The sequence below is a fragment of the Brugia malayi genome, assembly GCF_000002995.4.
Source record: "Brugia malayi strain FR3 genome assembly, contig: Bm_v4_Chr4_scaffold_001, whole genome shotgun sequence".
NCBI lineage: Eukaryota > Metazoa > Nematoda > Chromadorea > Rhabditida > Onchocercidae > Brugia > Brugia malayi.
The window spans coordinates 906,535-925,754 of NW_025062478.1; the positions used below are offsets into that span (position 1 = coordinate 906,535).

At 20.0% G+C, this 19,220-nt stretch overlaps 2 protein-coding genes across 2 annotated transcripts; both read right to left on the reverse strand.

Annotated features, from left to right (window-relative positions):
• Positions 1 to 11: 11 nt before the first annotated feature.
• On the reverse strand, positions 12 to 1,689 carry Bm17709 (Uncharacterized protein; the record flags this gene model as incomplete). Its single annotated transcript, XM_043081226.1, has 2 exons — positions 12 to 419; positions 1,534 to 1,689. 2 exons carry the CDS (start codon positions 1,687 to 1,689, stop codon positions 12 to 14), a joined length of 564 nt encoding a protein of 187 aa, XP_042937160.1.
• Positions 1,690 to 8,601: 6,912 nt separating this feature from the next.
• On the reverse strand, positions 8,602 to 17,594 carry Bma-egl-9 (uridine phosphorylase family protein; the record flags this gene model as incomplete). Its single annotated transcript, XM_043081227.1, has 13 exons — positions 8,602 to 8,630; positions 9,089 to 9,230; positions 9,496 to 9,679; positions 9,903 to 10,036; positions 10,187 to 10,309; positions 11,032 to 11,163; positions 11,771 to 11,867; positions 11,989 to 12,083; positions 12,263 to 12,346; positions 12,599 to 12,759; positions 13,252 to 13,444; positions 16,680 to 16,779; positions 17,572 to 17,594. 13 exons carry the CDS (start codon positions 17,592 to 17,594, stop codon positions 8,602 to 8,604), a joined length of 1,497 nt encoding a protein of 498 aa, XP_042937161.1.
• Positions 17,595 to 19,220: the final 1,626 nt, after the last annotated feature.

Here is a 19,220-nt window from a genome sequence, read left to right on the forward strand (position 1 = left end):
ACAAAATCATTTCAAATATGAAAATTATTTGTTGAAAATTTGAACATATCAGGTGGTTGAAGATCATCCATTAATTTAAATGCTCGATCAAATGGAAATCTTGGATCAAATTTTGGTAGTGCACCAAATAACTCATAACTAGTATCATTATTTCTAGGCTCTTTTGGCAAATGTTTTTTAATCCAATGTCCAATCATATCATTATGCCATTTCTCTAAATTTCTTACAACTTTACCGCTTTTCAATTTTTGTTTTTCATTTTTTAAAATTTTATGCCTATCGGATTGTTTATGAAATTTGTCATTCATTGATTGAAATGGATTTAAATCATAGCCATTACCACTGTAACCACCTGTTGCTGCTGAAAATACCTTCTGAAAACGTGAAATATCAAACGTTGGTAGTTTTGACATTTCGTCCTGAAATTTTTATTTCAATTAATGAAAATTTTAGAATGCTTTTTAAATTTTAATAATTAAAGTTATATAAATCATCAGAGTAATAGTTGAAAAGTTAAAATTAAAATAAAAATGATCAAGGGAATAGTTAAAAAGTTAAAATTAAAATATAAATGATCAAGGTAATAGTTAAAAAGTTAAAATTAAAATATAAATGATCAAGGTAATAGTTAAAAAGTTAAAATTAAATAAAAATAATCAACGGAATAGTTCAAATGTTAAAATTAAATTTTTTGAATTATTTCATTTGTGAAAATATAGAAAATGTTAAATTTTTTTTTTTTTTTTGAAAAAGAGAGTTTATTATAAAACAAAACTTTTTAATTACAAACTTTTTTTAAATTTTCAAATTATCAATTTTTAGATTTAACTTATCATTTTTTTAAAAATTATCACTATGCTTTTGTTTTTTTGAAAAAAAATTGTTTTAATGACAAAAATCTAAAAAATATACACATTAAAATTTCATTTATTTTATTTGTTTGTTTTTTTAGTTGAAATTTCTTTTTTTTTTTTTTTGAAAACCAGTTTTAGAAAAAATAATAAATGAGAACATGGGAGTTTTTTTTTTTTTTTTTTTTTTTTTTAAATTAATATAGATGATATTAGTGCAAATTTTTGTAATATTTTGATCAGAATTTTAATTGATTTGAATTTTTTAAATCGATTTTTTTTTTATTTGTCATTCTAAACTTTAATTACTTCGAAGAAATTTTTTTAATTACTTCAAATTTTACAATTGGCATTTAAAAATTTTTAATAGTAATTGGAAATTAATTCTTTTGATACCAATTAAAAAGTAATACTTTGGGATACTAATTGAAAATTAATTCTTTTGATACCAATTAAAAAGTAATACTTTCTGATACTAATTGAAAATTAATATTTTTGATACCAATCAAAAAGTAATACTTTTTATTACTAATTGAAAATTAATATTTTTGATACCATTTTTGATACCAATTAAAAAGTAATACTTTTTGATACTAATTGAAATTTAATATTTTTGATACCATTTTTGATACCAATTAAAAAGTAATACTTTTTGATACTAATTGATAATTAATACGATTACCTTAGCTTGATCAAAAATCTCGTCAGCTAATTGACGTATTACTTTATATTCCGCTTGCGCACGCTTTTGAGCATTTTCACTTTCTTCCCATAAATTTTTAATATTATTGGAATTTTGTGGAAAATTCGCTATATATTCATTGATTGGATTTTTCATTTTGCGCTAAAAAAAAATGTAAATTTCATTTTTTTTTTATTAGAATAAATTTTCAATTAATCTAAATAAATTAATCTAAAATTGATTTTAATTAAAATTAAATTTTTACAATCATTTATATCATTTATTATATAAAAAGCTTTAAATTTCATTTATTTTAAATGCAGAAAAAAAAAAGAGAAGAAAAAACAAATCAAATATTTCTCTGAAATGTAAATGTAAATTAATTTAAAATGCATTTTTTGAATTTAAACAAAAAAAAGAAATAAATAAATAAACCATAAAAGAGAAAAAAAAGTTTTTTTTTTTTTTTACTCTGTTTTCCTTCTTAAATTAAATTGATATTTTAATGTTATTTATATTTTAAACAAAAAAAAAAAAAATTAAATCAAAAAAAAATTAGATCAAAAAAAATCAGATCAGAAAATCAACAAAATTATTTTTCCTGTATTTTCTGATCATTAATTGATTGTTGATAATTTTTTCTCTTATAACTTTTTAAATTGTCCATTTGTTGAATTGTTTCTGTTTTCCTTGTACCATCATCAATTGTATCTGCAAATATTTTAAAATTATAATTTGTTTCTTTTTTTTTTTTAAATTTATTTAAAAATAATTTAAATAATATCATATAATAGTTTTGATAATAAATTAAATTTTTAGTACTCTTGATAATATCATATTTTGTATTATATCACAAGTAATTTTACAATTCTATTTTATATATTAATTACAAATATTTAAAAAAAAAAAATTAAATAGTTAAAGTTAAATTGATAATTTTTTTTTTTTTTAACCTTAAATACCATATGAAAGAAAAATTAATTAAAAAAATAAATAAATAAATATTTAATAGTTAAAATTAAATTGATAAACTTTTTTTTTTTCAATTTTAAATAACATATGAAAACAAAATTAATTTTTTAAAATACCATAGGAAAGCAAAATTCTAGGCTTCTGATCTGATCTGAAAGGTTTTTCGTAAATATATTCAAAATATTGGCCAAAATGTTTGAATGGTTCTTTCAAATGATTTCTTATATCTTCTTCTTCTTGTTTATCTATAATGGAAAAAAAAATTTTTGAAAATTTAAACAAAAATAAAAGAAAGAGAGAGAGAGAGAGTAAAATAGTCAAAGAAGAGAAATGATATTTTAATTTAAATTTCTTAAATTATTTTCTTTTTTTTTTTTTTTTAATAAATTGATAAAATTTATAAAACAAAAAACAAACCAATTTCATTCATCGTTGTTGGTAGTATCAAAAAATCCAAATAAAAAATAATAATAAAAAGAAAATATTGAAGCATTGTTGTTTGTTTCTTTTATTTTAAATCTTTGATTTATTTTAAAAATTATTGATCTAAAAGTTTTTTTCTCTCTCTGAAATTATTATTATAAATATTTGTAGTATTATAATCAAATTTTTGATAACATTTTAAAAATTTTTTCAAATATTATACACTAAGTATTTTGTTTCATTTCAAATTTTTTATTTTTGTTAAAATTTATCGTTTTGAAAATTATTACCGAAAAAAAAAAAAAAAAAGGAAAAAACCTAAGTAAAAGTATTAAATTAGAAATGAATAAATCATTTGAAAATAATCATTGAACATTACCGCCTTATAGTAGAAATGAAAGAAAATTCTGAAATAATATAACAATTCGATATTAATTAAATTAGAAAAATGCATCAAATATAATTGCATAAAATTTTTAACAACAAAAAAAAAAGAAAAGAAAAGAAATTTCATTACAAATAAAATTATAGTTCTGAGGAATTTCAATGAGAGATAATAATGATATTATTATTATTATTATTTTTATTGTAATAATAGATATTTCGTAAATTGACATCATATCTTTGAGGCAAAATATATGCATGAAAAATAAAAATTATTTACTTAATCATTACTTAATATTTCAATTTACTATTAATCTCTTGATTATTACTTAATATTTCAATTTACTATTTATTATTTAATTATTACTTAGTATTTTAACATACCATTAATTAATTACTACTTAATATTCCAATTTACTATTAATCTCTTGATTATTACTTAATATTTCAATTTACTATTTATTATTTAATTATTACTTAGTATTTTAACATACCATTAATTAATTACTACTTAATATTCCAATTTACTATTAATCTCTTGATTATTACTTAATATTTCAATTTACTATTTATTATTTAATTATTACCTAATATTTTAACTTACTATTAACTACCATTAATTAAACACTACTTAATATTGTATTTTACTATCAATCTCTTGATTGTTACTTAGTATTTTAACTTACCATTAATTAATTATTACTTAATATTGTAATTTACTATTAATCCCTTAACTGTTACTTAATATTTCAATTTACTATTTATTATTTAATTATTACTTAGTATTTTAACATACCATTAATTAATTACTACTTAATATTCCAATTTACTATTAATCTCTTGATTATTACTTAATATTTCAATTTACTATTTATTATTTAATTATTACTTAGTATTTTAACATACCATTAATTAATTATTACTTAATATTCTAATTTACTATTAATCTCTTGATTATTACTTAATATTTCAATTTACTATTTATTATTTAATTATTACCTAATATTTTAACTTACTATTAACTACCATTAATTAAACACTACTTAATATTGTATTTTACTATCAATCTCTTGATTGTTACTTAGTATTTTAACTTACCATTAATTAATTATTACTTAATATTGTAATTTACTATTAATCCCTTAACTGTTACTTAATATTTCAATTTACTGTTAATAATTTAATTATTAATTAATATTGAAACTTACCATTAATTGACATTAATTATTTATTACTTAATATTCTAATTTACTATTAATTTTTTGATTATTATTTAATATTCCAATTTACTATTAATTATTTAGTTATTACTTAATATTCTAATTTGCTGTTAATTTCTTGATTGCTACTTAATATTTCGATTCACCGTTAATTATTTAATTATTACTTAATATTCTGATTTACTTTTAATTACTTAATTATTAGTAATTTCAATTTTTTCCTATTTATTTGCATTTTACTAAATATTTTTACTAAATACGTATAATGAGGAAAAGAAAGAACAGAAAGCAAAAGAAACACTAAATAATAGAATTATTATCAAAAAAAAAAAAAATTGTAATTTTGTTTAGAAAGATTTTAAAAAAAATAACAAAAAAATTTTATTGGTATAAATTACAATAAAAATGATAAAAATTTAATTTTAACAAATAATTTATTATCAAAATCACTGTGTTATTCTTGCTAAATGTAAACAATGAAATGAAACTTAAAAATTGTCAAATTTTGAATTACTATTATTTATTAGACCGTAGTAATTGATCATTCATGCTGAAATAAAAATGTATAATTTGTGTTAAACAGATTTTTAAATCAAAATAAAATTCATTTTACATCATAATTAATTTTGAAAATCTTTCATTACAAAATTTTATAAAAATCATTTTTTAAAAAACAAAACAAATGAAATTAAATAATTACAATTAGCATAAATAATAATAATAATGACAATGGTATCAGTAATAATAATGATAGTGATAACGAGAGTGATAATAATAATAGTAATTATTTCGTGAAATTTTAATTTTTAATAATGCATAAATCAATCGGCAAAAAAAAAATAAATGAGTAAGAATTATTAATTAATTATAATAAAAACTTATAAAATCATTAATTAAAAAAATAAAAAATCAAATTTAGGAATGTTTTATTTTAAAAACGACCACTTTGCAGTTAAATAATTTATTATCATCACACTATCATTTTAGTATTAAAATAAGAGATGGCGTTTTTGACGCGTTTGGCGCTTTTGACACTTTACAGAATTTATATTTTATCTAATTCATTGCTTAGAAATGAAAACACAATGAATTCTTCTTTGCAACCTGTGATATTCTCCACCAATCCACTTCAAAAAATTCCCATTTTGTGAAAAGAAAATATTGAATTGTATATTTTTTTGGTGTAGCATTAACAATTGATACTGAAATTAGAAATAATAGTAATTAAAAAAAAATTTTGTTTAAAAATTTTTTGAAAAAAAATTAAACGTTTTAAAAGTTATATCTACAAATTAATAATAAATAATTTAAAGCAAATAAAGAAATTTAAAGTAATATGAACATTTTGTTTATTTGATCCATTAAAAATGTAACTTCATTTTTTTTTTTTCTAAAATTATGAGATAATCAAATTTTAATGAATTTAATTTCATTTTTTTAACTTGTTACTTCTGTTAACTTTATCTTATCTTAACAAATCGGGAATATCAGATTAGATTATTTAATCGTATTATTTCTTAATTACTTAGAAAAATTTGCTATTCAGTGATTTTTTCTTTTTTTTTAAGATAATAATAATAATAATACTTTCGAAATTATGAATTTATAATAAAAGAAAATTTTAAAATTGTAAATTTATAATAAAAGAAATTCCTAGTAAGTTTTATACCAAAAATTTTTTTTTCTAAATTTCAAAATCTATCTATTGCTGCATTCAGTGAAATTTAATTGTTTTTAAATTATAATTTAATTTAATTCAATTCAATTGAAATTTAATTTTTACATTTAAAAAAAAAAAAAAATTAAAAATAAATTCAGGATATCAAAAATAAATATACCTTCTAGTAAAGAAATGATTATCATTAACCAAATATAATACCAAATTAAAAAATACACTTTATATTCCATTTGAAATTAAATTCAAATTTACGTCTTACAGATGACTGAACAATCAACAACAAAAATCACTTCAAATATGATGATTATAACAAATGGTATAATTATTTTAAATAATTTTAGGACAAATAATGATTGATCATTATTAATAATGATTATTAGCTTTTGTTAATATCATATTTTTCTAATGATTGTTTGACAAATTTCATACGCTAATTTTTATTTCAAATATAATTATCCTTCATAATATATTTATTTTTTTTTATTTATTCTTTCAAACAACTTTTTTCTTTTTCAAAAAAAAAAAAAAAAAAATTGAAAATGAATAATTATTAAATACATTTTATATATTGGAAATGCTAATATATTTTATCATATCAAATAAATCCATTTGTAATACATTATTATTTAATATAAATTATTTCACTTACAATTTATTCAATAAAAAATAAAATTGTTCTAAATATTTGTCCAAATTTGACACAATTTGCTGAAATATTTAAAGATTTTCTTTTTTTTTTTTTTTTTTTTTTTTTACAAAAGTTTTCAATCTTTCTTGTAAATAAATAAAAAATTATCTTTACAATATATTTATTTCCTTAATCTTCCTTATAAATATATGTAAAAACTATTTCACACTTATGATTATTTCATCCAATTAATTTTTATATCACGAAATCCTTTTTTTAATATTTTAAGTAAAAAATTTTTCGCCATTTAAAGTTTAAAATAAAATTATCAGAATGCTAGTAATAAAATATGAGAAATGATTAATGATAGAAATGATATGATATAAGTAAAACATAGGTTGAAACTATCAACAATGAATACTATCATCTGAGTTAATTATTAATTGGTAGCATTAAGCAGTACTTAAATGAATAATTAAAAGATATTTTATTCACAATCTTTTTTTAAATATTACATGACTTGGAAGTCAATTCTTGAATTAATTGAAATGAATATTAAATTTTGAAAATAATTTGATAAAAAAAAAAAAAAAAAAAAAACCGTCAATTGTACAATGTAAAATCAGTCAATTAATAATACAAAATAATACGAAATATATTATAAAATATACAAATAAGCCCATAAATAACAATAAATATTGTCAAAGATCTCTCAAATTAACGACAATAACAATGCTCAAAACAAAAGAGAGAGAGAGAGAGAGAGGGAAAGAAAGAAAGAAAGAAAGAGCAATTGATCCTACATAATTCTAGAAAAATTAAAAGGGAGAAGAAAAGAGAGAGAGAGAGAGAAAGAGAAAGAGAAAGAAAGAAAAAGTTAAAAATTTTTTGATTATGAAAAAAATCTAATAAAGCAATATGACGGAATGTTTAATAAAGAATTTTTTTTTTTGCGCTCCATATAAAATATTTCTATTTTATAAATGAAGCATAAACCACACTTCGTGTATATTAATCATTTCTTATGTTATCTATGCTTTTTAAACCTTTAAGGCTAATAAAAATTAAAATTGAAATTAAAATATAAAATTGAAAATTGAAATTAAAAAACATCCCTAAAAAAATTTAGTACTAAAATAGAATTGAGAAGCATTATTATAAAAGTATAAAAGAATTTTGCTTTACAAATTAATTACTATATTATTCATATAATACATATTTACTCATATATATTTGAATCGTTTTGGATAAAAATGGCAGTGTGATAATGACTAACATTATAGCAAATTGTTAAAATAATTCAATCATTTACATATTAATTGCTAAGTTTTAATCTAAATTAAACCGTATAAACAGCAAAATTCATGTCAAATTACGAAAAATAGTCTGAATTCTTGTAAATAATATTTCAGTTTAGAAATTGAAAAATAAGATCACCTAATAAAGAGACTAATTCTTAACAGTTTCAAAATTAATGAACAACTTTGTTCAGATTATATGGAAAATAAGTATAAAATGTATGAAATCACCCATTCAATTGAATATATCACAAAGCATAGAAAGAAAAATAAATATAAATAATCAATGATTTATAGAAAGAGATCAACCCTTGATAAAAAAAAAAAAAAAAATGATGCATAAATAATAGCAATAAATTAAAGATTAATCCTGGTGGTACCAGTTACCATATCTCTCTTATAAGCATTAAAATAATATAAAATTCTCGAAGATTTGCTCCAATTTGCCTCAGCAAAAATCTATTATCATAAATATGATTGAAGCACTTGCATACCTGCAAAAAATGATGATAATTTTTGTACTTTTTTTTTTTTTCAAAATAGTTTTTATAGGTTTTTCTCAAGATAAATTTGATCTACTAATTCTTATAATAACACTTTAAAAAAATAGTAATAATAATGAAAAAAAAAAAAACCTAAAAGATGAAGAATGATAGTCATTAAGTTGACTAACTTCTAAACATATTTATTAATATTAGAACAATGAAAATCAAAATTCTCTCTAAAATATTTCAATGAATATTACAAATAGTATAATTAAGAAATTAATAAAGCATACAGTAATTGATATTAGATTTGTCAGAGTTATTTTTTACTTCATCGCTCAATTTTTCAATATTTCAAATTTTACATTAGAAAAGTATCAATTGTTGTGAATTCATAAATTATAATTCATATTGAACACGTGCAATTCAAACGATAAAGAAAACATGCAAAAATTAAACATTTATACCGTTTCCGTGTTTCATGATCTTCTCTGTTCCAAAAGTGGTTTGTAGTGATGATGGTGATTGTTGTGTAGATGATACGGTAGGATGAAAAATGTTAAAATTACTTGAAATGTTGTCATGCGATGACAATATGCCCGATTCTCGCTGCAAAAATTATTTATGAGCCAAATTGCTTAAGAGTTGTCAGTAGCTGTAAAATTTCTACGATACACAGAGAATATTAGATTAAAAAAATAATAAAAACAACTTAATATTAATACAAATTTGAAAAAAAAAAGAAAAAAAAACACAAAAAACTTTCGAATATCTATGAAAACATATGAAAAATTCAAAAAATTTTGCAAATAATTATTTCAGTTATGAAGCAATTGAAAAAATAAAATAAATGTCATTATAAATATTAACTAACTTTTGCGAAATTATCTGATGAAGAAAGTCGTGATTGCTGCAACTTCTGTTCATTATTAAGCAGAATGGTTTGCTGCAATTCTTGCTTATTTTCAACTTTTTCATCTACCATATTTTGCTTATGCTTCTTTGCTATTGCTGCTAATTTTTCACTCGTATCAAAATACCAAACCGTTATAGCATAGCTAAAATCAAAATTTAGCTATAATAATGATGACAGAAACTAAAAACAGATAATCAAGAATTCTGGTACAGTTAATAAATCTAAAGCAGTTGTAAATAGTTATGTTTAAGCAACACTGAAAGCATTATACAAAATTTTATACTAAATACTGCTGATGAATATTAACAATTACTAACAATTTAAATAAATTTTTAAAAAATTTGAAGATAAATTTGAAAAATTACCGATCTCGATATACTGGTCGAACTTCATGTGGATTTCGACGATCTGACCATAAAAGCAATAAACGATCAGCTCGTGGTTCGATATCCAATGGAACACCTGATGTTTCAGGAAAAAGCCTGAAGCAACCACCATCCTGAAAAAGAACACCATAAGATGGAAAACAGATTAATATTGTAAATGTTAGTTACAAATTTTTTAAAATTATACTTTTTTCTCAGATAAGTAAAAAAGGAAAAAAAAAGAAGGTTAAAATATGAATTTTCTAAGTAAATGGATAAATTACCTTTTCAACATCCCAGTTTTGATTGCAATAATAAATAGCAGTAATGCAACGACCATCTTTCATTGGATTATCAATGTGCTTTACATAATGCGTTCCATTTGATGGATATATTGCTAGCATTGCCTAAAATAAAATATTAGAAATTTTGTAATAAAAGAATTCAGAATGTTATTTGAAAAAAATAAACAACCTTACATTGAACTAGGATACCTTTAAAAAAAAAAAAAAAAGAAAGGAAACTGGGAAGTTAGGGAAGTAAAAATGAGCTAAAATTAGGAAAAACCAACTTTTTCAAGTTAAAAATTTACTTTAATAAACCTAATTAAAGGTTTATTTTAATAAAGATGAGTCATATGCCTTTCTTTTTCTCTCTATACAACATACGATTAATATTTGTGAAATATTAGATGTGACTGTTGTTTTTTTTTTTTTTTAAAATATCATCCTCCGATTATATTTTTTTTAAAATATCATTCCTTAATCATTTTATCATTATATTTGATCATACAATGTTGCAAAATTTTCAGTAACTTTATCACCCAAAAATTAGAAGAAAGAAGTGACAAAAGCAATGAAAAAGTTTTTGTAAATAACCTTGTCAGATATTTCTTTCCTTCTTAATTAAGATTTTAAGATATTGCTCAAAAAAAAAAAAGTAATAAATAAATAAGTGCTAAATTAAGGTTCAGTAATAAAATTAGATGATAAAAAAAAAAAAAAAAAGAAGCATTTTCTTATCTAAAATATCATCATTTATTGCAATCTGTACATTGTTAAATTAGGAAACAGTAGAAACATTCGCTGAAATCACGTAAATTATCAAACAAAAGGTTATCAGCAATTACCCGTGAGCGTCCATTAATTTCATAGGGTATACGGCCATTAAAATGAACAATGGTCGAATCAATCATTGAGACAAGCAAACGAACTGTCACTGCCACACTTACTCGTTCATCATTGCTGTCAAACCAATAAACCTGAAATTGAAATTGATGCTATCATTTTCAGGAAAAATTACAAGCAATCAATGAATTATAGAAAAGAACATCGTTTGTATCAGCCGACAAATTTCTTCCAGAATGGTAATTACTGAATTAATAAAGTACTTATAAGTCAATACTAATCAATTTAGAAGATTAACATTGAATATTTTGATTAATTAACTTAGGAATGTGCAATAAAGATCATGCAGATGTTGTTTTAAATTGTAATCATGAAATGAAATAGATTAATAAGATCATGTAAAAGTTAACCTAATTTACTCATCATTCAATGATGTAAAATTCAAACGTAATAAGAAAATATTCAAAGAATGATCAGAATGTGCAATAATGTTGCAATGATAGACATAAAATTTTGAGCAAAAATAAAATTTATTATTATTGCAGGAATTGTAAGTGATGGAATTTATGAAAGACAAGCAAAGATAGTTAAAAAAATAAAAAACAAGGAATTTAATATAAGAACTATATTATTTAAAAAGAAACAAAACATAAAGTTTTATTTGTATCAAATAACCATGTAAGCATAATGATAACAATAGCAATATATGTTCCACAACAAATAAACAAAAATTCAACTAACCTCATCTGATCGTATATTTTGTGAATTTGAATTCACTCGTGTTTCCATCAATTGTCCTGGTTTAAAGACACCACTATTGTATAAATAATTCATTTCCCTAAAAAAATGGAATTGAAAAAAGAAATTTCAACAAATGCAACTACGGATAACACATGACTATGACTAATTAATTTCTCCAAATATATCAAAAAAAAAAAAAAAAAAGAGCAAAACTATACCTATGAATGTGAGAACAACGATTTTGTCCAAGAAAATTATCAATAATAGCCCATCCATAATCATTCAAACATTTAATAGCATGATCCGCAATGCACTATAAATATCAAAATCAGATAAAATGTTTTTCATTATTTTATTTCTTCTTGATTTCAAGAAACTAATACGCACTAATTGAAAGCGTACTCAAAGCTCAAAAAAATTAATTAAAAGTAAAATTAATAATTCGACCAAATTTCTATTTATTAGCTCATTATTTCTTCTTTTTTTTCTTACCTTAAGATGCAAAGCAACTGCTTGTTGTTGATGAACTGCTAGTCCATTTGCGGAAAGTATTTTCAAATGATCATGTAAGCTAATCTGTAATAGCAGTAAATTTTGTCTTGTAAAATTATTGAATCTACAAATTGTTTAAAGTGTTCAAAAAATTGAAGTCTGAAACTTCAAAGAAAATTAAAGCAATCTTTAGGTTAAAAGAATTAATTGTTAGAAATTAAATCTCTCTTTTTGCAGAAAAAAAAAAAAAGAACATTAAAGTTACGAAAATGCATTCTTGTTTCTATCGCAGTTCATTTTTGGTGAAATAATTAGAAGAATAAATCAGCAAATTACCGTGAAGACAGGATTAGTAAAGTGATCAATCAGTTGAGAATGCCTGCAATTCATTGGCAGTAATCTCTTCCTCGGTATTTTCTCCGATGTACTAATGATTTTTTCAAGAATTTGATTGTCTGGATTGCTTGTGCTAATAATGTGCTTACACAAATTGTTGCCTAAAATATAATTATGCATAGGATAAGTGACATGCAGCAGAAAAATCGTTATATACCTTATATTACTTACAGTTTAAATCAAAATTTCAAACGTGAGTGAAAAATAGTAACAAAACATAAATTTAAAAATAAATTTTGACTAAGAAAGAAAAAATAATTGCAAATGCAAGGTTTTAATATCTTACATTAGCGCTTAACAATTGCTTAATTAGGTGGATTTTAGCAATAGATTAATTGCATTAGGTCTCATTTCAAAAGTTAAAAATTTCATATTTTTAACTGGAAAAAATCTCTTCGTTTACTTACCAAATAAAATGTATACCTAAATTTAAAAAAAACAAAAACAAAACGGAATGTTCTAATAGATAATATTTTACCACTACCATTAGCAGTATGAATGCAATTCAATGAAAAAATAATATACAACTAATCATTCTTCTTCATATAATTCAAAATATTAATTCAAATTAAAAAAATAAAAAACTAACATACCTAAACATTTTGCAGTTGTCGCTGTCGTACAACTAGCATGACTTGTTGTAGTTGTAGTAGCACTTATTGTTGTTGTTGTTGTTATTGTATTAGTATTAGTAGTAGTCGTAGTAGTACTGGTAGTAATAGTAGTCCTTGTTAGTTGAGATTGTACAGTTTTACAAAGCGGTTTATGCCGCTTCCAATCAAAATTCTGTAAAAATATATATCATTTCCAATCAGAATTGAATAAAAAAAATTTTTTGTATTAATTATAGGAATAAAATTTATTCATTTTATAACTCAAATTATATTCTCTTCTCTTTCTTTTTTTTTTTTTAATTAAACATTTAATATAAAAAAAGATTGTCAACAAAAAAAAAAAAGAAAAGAAAGAAAGAAAAATAGTTCTAACGATTTTATAAAAAATTTGATAAAATAAAATTATGGCCAAGAAATATGAACCAATGAGGACAGTATGAACTAATTTTAGTCTCAATAAGACATAAATTAGTTATATGCATTTTAGATTTAATAATTTTAATTATTATTAAGTAAATATTATTATTTGTTTATTAAAAGATATTTAATTTATTATTAAAAAATATTTAAATATATCTATTTTTGCTAGCAAATAAAATAAATAGCAAATTTTTTAACATACAAACAATTTATTACATTGAATGAAAGATATTTTAGATATTTTATAGTGAGACAAAAAAAAATAAAATTCTGTTTTCTATCCAAGAAAAATTATAATTTTTAAATGTTGAAAAGTTTGTTTTTTTTTTTTTTTTCAAAAGATATGAAAATCAAAATATTTAAAATAAACTTTTTTACTTTTTATTTTTTAAATTAAGAAAAAGGAAGAAAAAGAAAGAAACAAAAATAAAAATAAAAAGTAATTTAATATTTTTATATGGTCAAAAATATATTTCTTATTAAATTTGACTTTTATTAACATACAACAATAAAGTAATCTTTACTTTTTTCAAAAAAAAAAAAAAAAAAGGGAAAATTACTGACTTAAAATTTTTGAATGACAATTTTTCCTATATAACTTTTCATTTAAATTTATGCACTCTTTTTAGAAACTGAAAATTTCAAACTTAAAATTAAATTAAAATTAAAATTAACTAAAATTAAAAATTAAAATTATATATACCTTTTTAAAATAAAATTATATATTAAAAAAAGAATTAAAATTATACATATATCTTTCTTTCTATAGTTAGTAATGAATTGAAGAAATTTTCTTCATAAATTAATCGAATCAATCAATTTATTTAAATTATGATTATTTTTTTAAAAGTTCAAAGAATGAAGAATCAATCATTCATTTATGGCATTAATTTAAAGTATTTGAATAGTTTCAATTGAATACTTTTGATTCATCAACGAAAAAATATTTTATGTGAGATTATTAAAGATCATTCAAATAGTTCAAATCTTAATTTTTCCTCTCATTAACTTTTTATAATTAATTTATTATAGTTAAATTTATAAAATAAAAAAAAAAATTAGCTTTCTCGAGTAAAAAAATCTAAGTAAAATAAATGATATTAAATTTGATCAATTTTATCTTTCAGCTATTAGTCAATCAATAAATCAATATCAATCGATAAATGAACTTACTTCGTCTTTTTCATTTTTTTTTTTAAACTTTTAAGCTGTTCAAAAAAAATTTAAACTGAAAACAATCAAAAATTTTAAAATTTCACTCTCGCTCTTTACTAACTGTTATTAAAAATAAAAAATTTTTCATTTTATTAAATTCAAAATTTGAATTTTCTTTTTTTTTCTTTTATTACATTTTTTTAAATTATTATTTTACTTTTATTTTAATGCACAAATTTATAATTTATTATTATGAGAGATTTAGTTTTTAATTTATTCTGACAAAAAAAATGAAAAAATGTTTTTTTTTTTACTTTTTCCTTTTTTTAAATTTTTTCATTTTTATTTTTTTTTTATTTTCTTTTATTCGATATCTGTTAAAATAACAAAAATTTTTATGTGTTTGTAATGGAATGTATGAAAATATATAAAAACAAAAAAAAAAAGAAAGAAATACTATTTTTTTTTTATTTTTTATAGCTTTTTGTATTTAAAAAGAATTTTTGTTTTTTTTTTTTTTTTAACAAAAAATTTTTACTGAAAAAAAAAAAATAAATAAAAAATGCGACATTTCATTTACAGTTTATGTTGTATACCAAAAAAAAAAAAAAAATATTTCATTTTTGAACATCAGTTTTTTTTTTAAATTTTCGCACGTTTAATTCCAGTAATTTTTTTTTTTTTTTAATTTTTTATTTCTTTTAAATTGAATTTATTTAAAATTAATTAATTAGTAAAAATTTGAATTACAAAATGAGAAGTAAAAAAATTTTTGTATAAAATTTTTTCAAAAAAGAAATTCATTCACATATAGCTATTATCAAATGAAATCATGCTAATATCAAAATTTATAATTAATAAAATTTTAATCTTTAATCAAAACACTACTGATTATTAATCAAATTGATTTATAGCAATTTTTGAAAAAAAGAAAAAAAAAAAAGGACAGAAATGATCTGACTTTTGTCCGTTCTATGAAACATTTTCTGTTTTTCTTTTTTTAGGTATTTTTAAAAAATTTTTAAATTTCTCATCAAAAACAAATACGTAATATGTACTGAAATTTTTTAAATACATATAAAATTATTGCACAAATAATGCACTAATTAAAAATGAATGTAAAATTAATAATTTAATAACATTTAATTAACAATTTTATTAATAAATAATAAATGATAAATAATTAAGTAAATAAATCAATTAATTTATTATAAAAATGTCAATTTCAAATAATAAATTAATCATTTTAAAAGGTTTTTTTTTTTTTTTTTGAAACATTCATTTGAGTAAAAAATTTCAGTCTAAAAGAGCTTATATCTATTATTTTTTAGTTTTATTTTTATTCCAATCTTTCACTTACTTACTCACTTATTCACTTACTTACTTACTTACTCACTCACTTACTTACTTACTTAGTTACTTACTACCTTTCCTTTTTTTTTTAACTCATAAAAATAGAAAAAAAAAAACAAAGAAAATAGTATAAGCACTGCTATCCAGTTAAAATAAAAGATAAATAAATGAAAGTTAACTTTATCTGCACTTACTCTTAAATCTATGATTCATCGAAAAAAAATAAAATAAAACAAAATAGCACTTCCACAACTATTTGTTAAACATTTAAACAACTTTTTTTTAAAATACATTAAGATTAGCTTAAAAAAAAAAAAAGAAAATCTTACAATTTTCTCCTAACATACTTACATTTTCTTGTTTAAACTAATTTTTTTTTGAATGTTTTTAATTATTTTCTTTAAAAAAAAAGAAATGAAATAAAAATAAATATAATTTTAAAAAATTTAAATTTAAAAAAAAAAAAAAAATGAAATTACTCGATGCTCTTCGCCACAATATACTACCATACTGCATTGCTTACATTGTGATAATGCGCTACCATCGATTGACTTTGGCGCTCCACAAACTGCGCATTCTCTGAACAGAAAAAAAAATTTTTTAAATATTTAAAAATTTTTTTTTTCTTTTATGAAAATTTTAAAAATGTAAAAAAAGATAGATATTCACAAGAAAAAATGGCTATTTTTTAATTTTAAATTTTATTTGATTTAAATTAACTTTTTTTTTTTTTGAAATGCAATTTAACTTTACTAATTAATTAATTAATAATAATAGAAATTAATTCAACTTAATATCATATTTGATTAATTAGTTTAATTTAAAATGCATTTTCTAAATAAAATAGTTTTATTTTTCATTTAATTACAATTCAATTTCAAAATTTGAAAAAAATTAAAATTAGTTTTAGTCTTTATTTAATTAGAATTTAATTTCAAAATTTGAAATTATTAAAATAATTTAAGAAAAAGTTAATATTGAAAAGCATTTGCATTTCGCTTTCGTTTCATTTTTTTCAGTAATGATTTAACTACAAATCAAATATACTACTTTAAAAAAAAAAAAAAAAATGATAAGTTTATTAAACTTTTTTCCTTATCACTACTATCAATAACTTATCAATACTATTTAACTTATACTCTCTCCTTTCCTGATCTCTTTGTTAACTTTTGCTTCACCAGTCATAGAATTCAGCTAAACCCTAAACGAACTATTTATTCTTTCTTTGCTAAATTCTTTACAGCGTTACATTTCCGCCGAGCGCTATATGTCATGAAATTGATATTATTACTTATAACTTTATCAATACAGCATTCTTTATCAAAATTATCACTTATCAAAAGAACGTGGGAAAAAGAAGAAAGAATTTACTGTTTTTTATTTGTTGCACCCATTTCTTCATTCGAAAATCGTTCACAATTTAGCTTAATTTATTAGTAATTCGCTCGTTTTTCTTTTTCTTTTTTTTTCTTAATCTAAAATTTTGATTTTATTTTAATTACTTATAATAATTTCAAACGTTCTCTCTTACATTTTTTCTTTTTATACAATTACATTTATAATAACAAATTTTTATCAAAAGTATTCTTATCATATTATCATATTATGTTGATTATAGTAAATGTCATTCAATAATATTTTGGTTTAATTATAAAATTAATGAATTTATGTTAATGTCATTTGTTCACTATTTGATTACATCAATAGGATGTATATGATGATATAAAATTAAATTAAACTATTTTTAGTAGAAAAAAAAAAAAAAAAACAAAGAGTTAAACGTGTATGCACGTTAGTGACGTGTTTCAATCAATTAACGTGAAGTCGTACATTTTAAAAAGCGTTAAATGTAGTTACGTAAACGATAAATGTAGATATACTTAAATAACGTAATGCAATCAATTAACGTAAAGTGTTACATTTTTAAAAAGCGTTAAATGTAGTCATACATAAACGATAAATGTAGATATACGTAAACGATAAATGTAAGATATACGTAAATGACGTACTGCAATCAATTAACCCTACATTTTAAAATTCAAAAAATAAAAATATAAATATTTCAGCAATTGTTTCAATCAAATAGCACGCTAATTAGCTCTTACAAGGCTTAATTTCTTTCTAATTTAAACTACCTTAAATTATAAAGTACCAAATTTAATTACTAAACTGTTAAAATTATTCAAAATTGTTTTTCTCTCTCTGTACTTCACATTGGATAATTTACATATTTGTAACTAAATATGATTAAAAAAAGGAAAATTTTTTGAATTCAACCATTTTTGAAGCATTTTATGTCCATTTTATGGTTGTTACTCTTTTATACATCTCTTTGTACTCTCTCTCCCTCTCCCTCCCTCTCTCCCTCTCTCTTTCTCTCTTTACTTCTTTTTGGTTTATTCAAAAATAAGAAAAAAGGAGAAATTGACAGTATCATTTTCAAATTTTATTTGATATATTTCAATTATGTGATAATTTTAATCATAAATAAATGATAAAAAAGTAGCAAAGGAATTAAATTGAAATTTAATTTATTTCTAATAAAATTTACATTTCTAGAAAAATCTAAAATATTTATTCTAATTTGATTTTATAAACAACAGATTTCTTTTTTTCTTTGTTTAGAATATTGATTGAATTATATATATGATTGATCTATTTAAATCCTACAAATAATATACTCTAAGAGACTTTTATAATGTAAAAAATATTGTGAAAAAAATTTTTATTAATTAATTGACAATTTAATTATAAAAGTTACTAATTAACAATAATTAATGTTAGACCGATTACTTCTTCACTATGAAATTTTTGTTTTCTAAAATTTTTTTGCAAAAAAAAATTGTAAATTTTTTAATTTTTTAAATTTTTATTTTTTAATTATTAATAGTTTTTTTATTATAAAAAAAATACAATATGAAATTTTTGCATTTTTTTTTTTTTTTGAATTTAAATGTTTTTGAATGAAAAAATTGAATCTAAAAATATTTTTTTCATTGTGTTATCATTAATATTAAGTT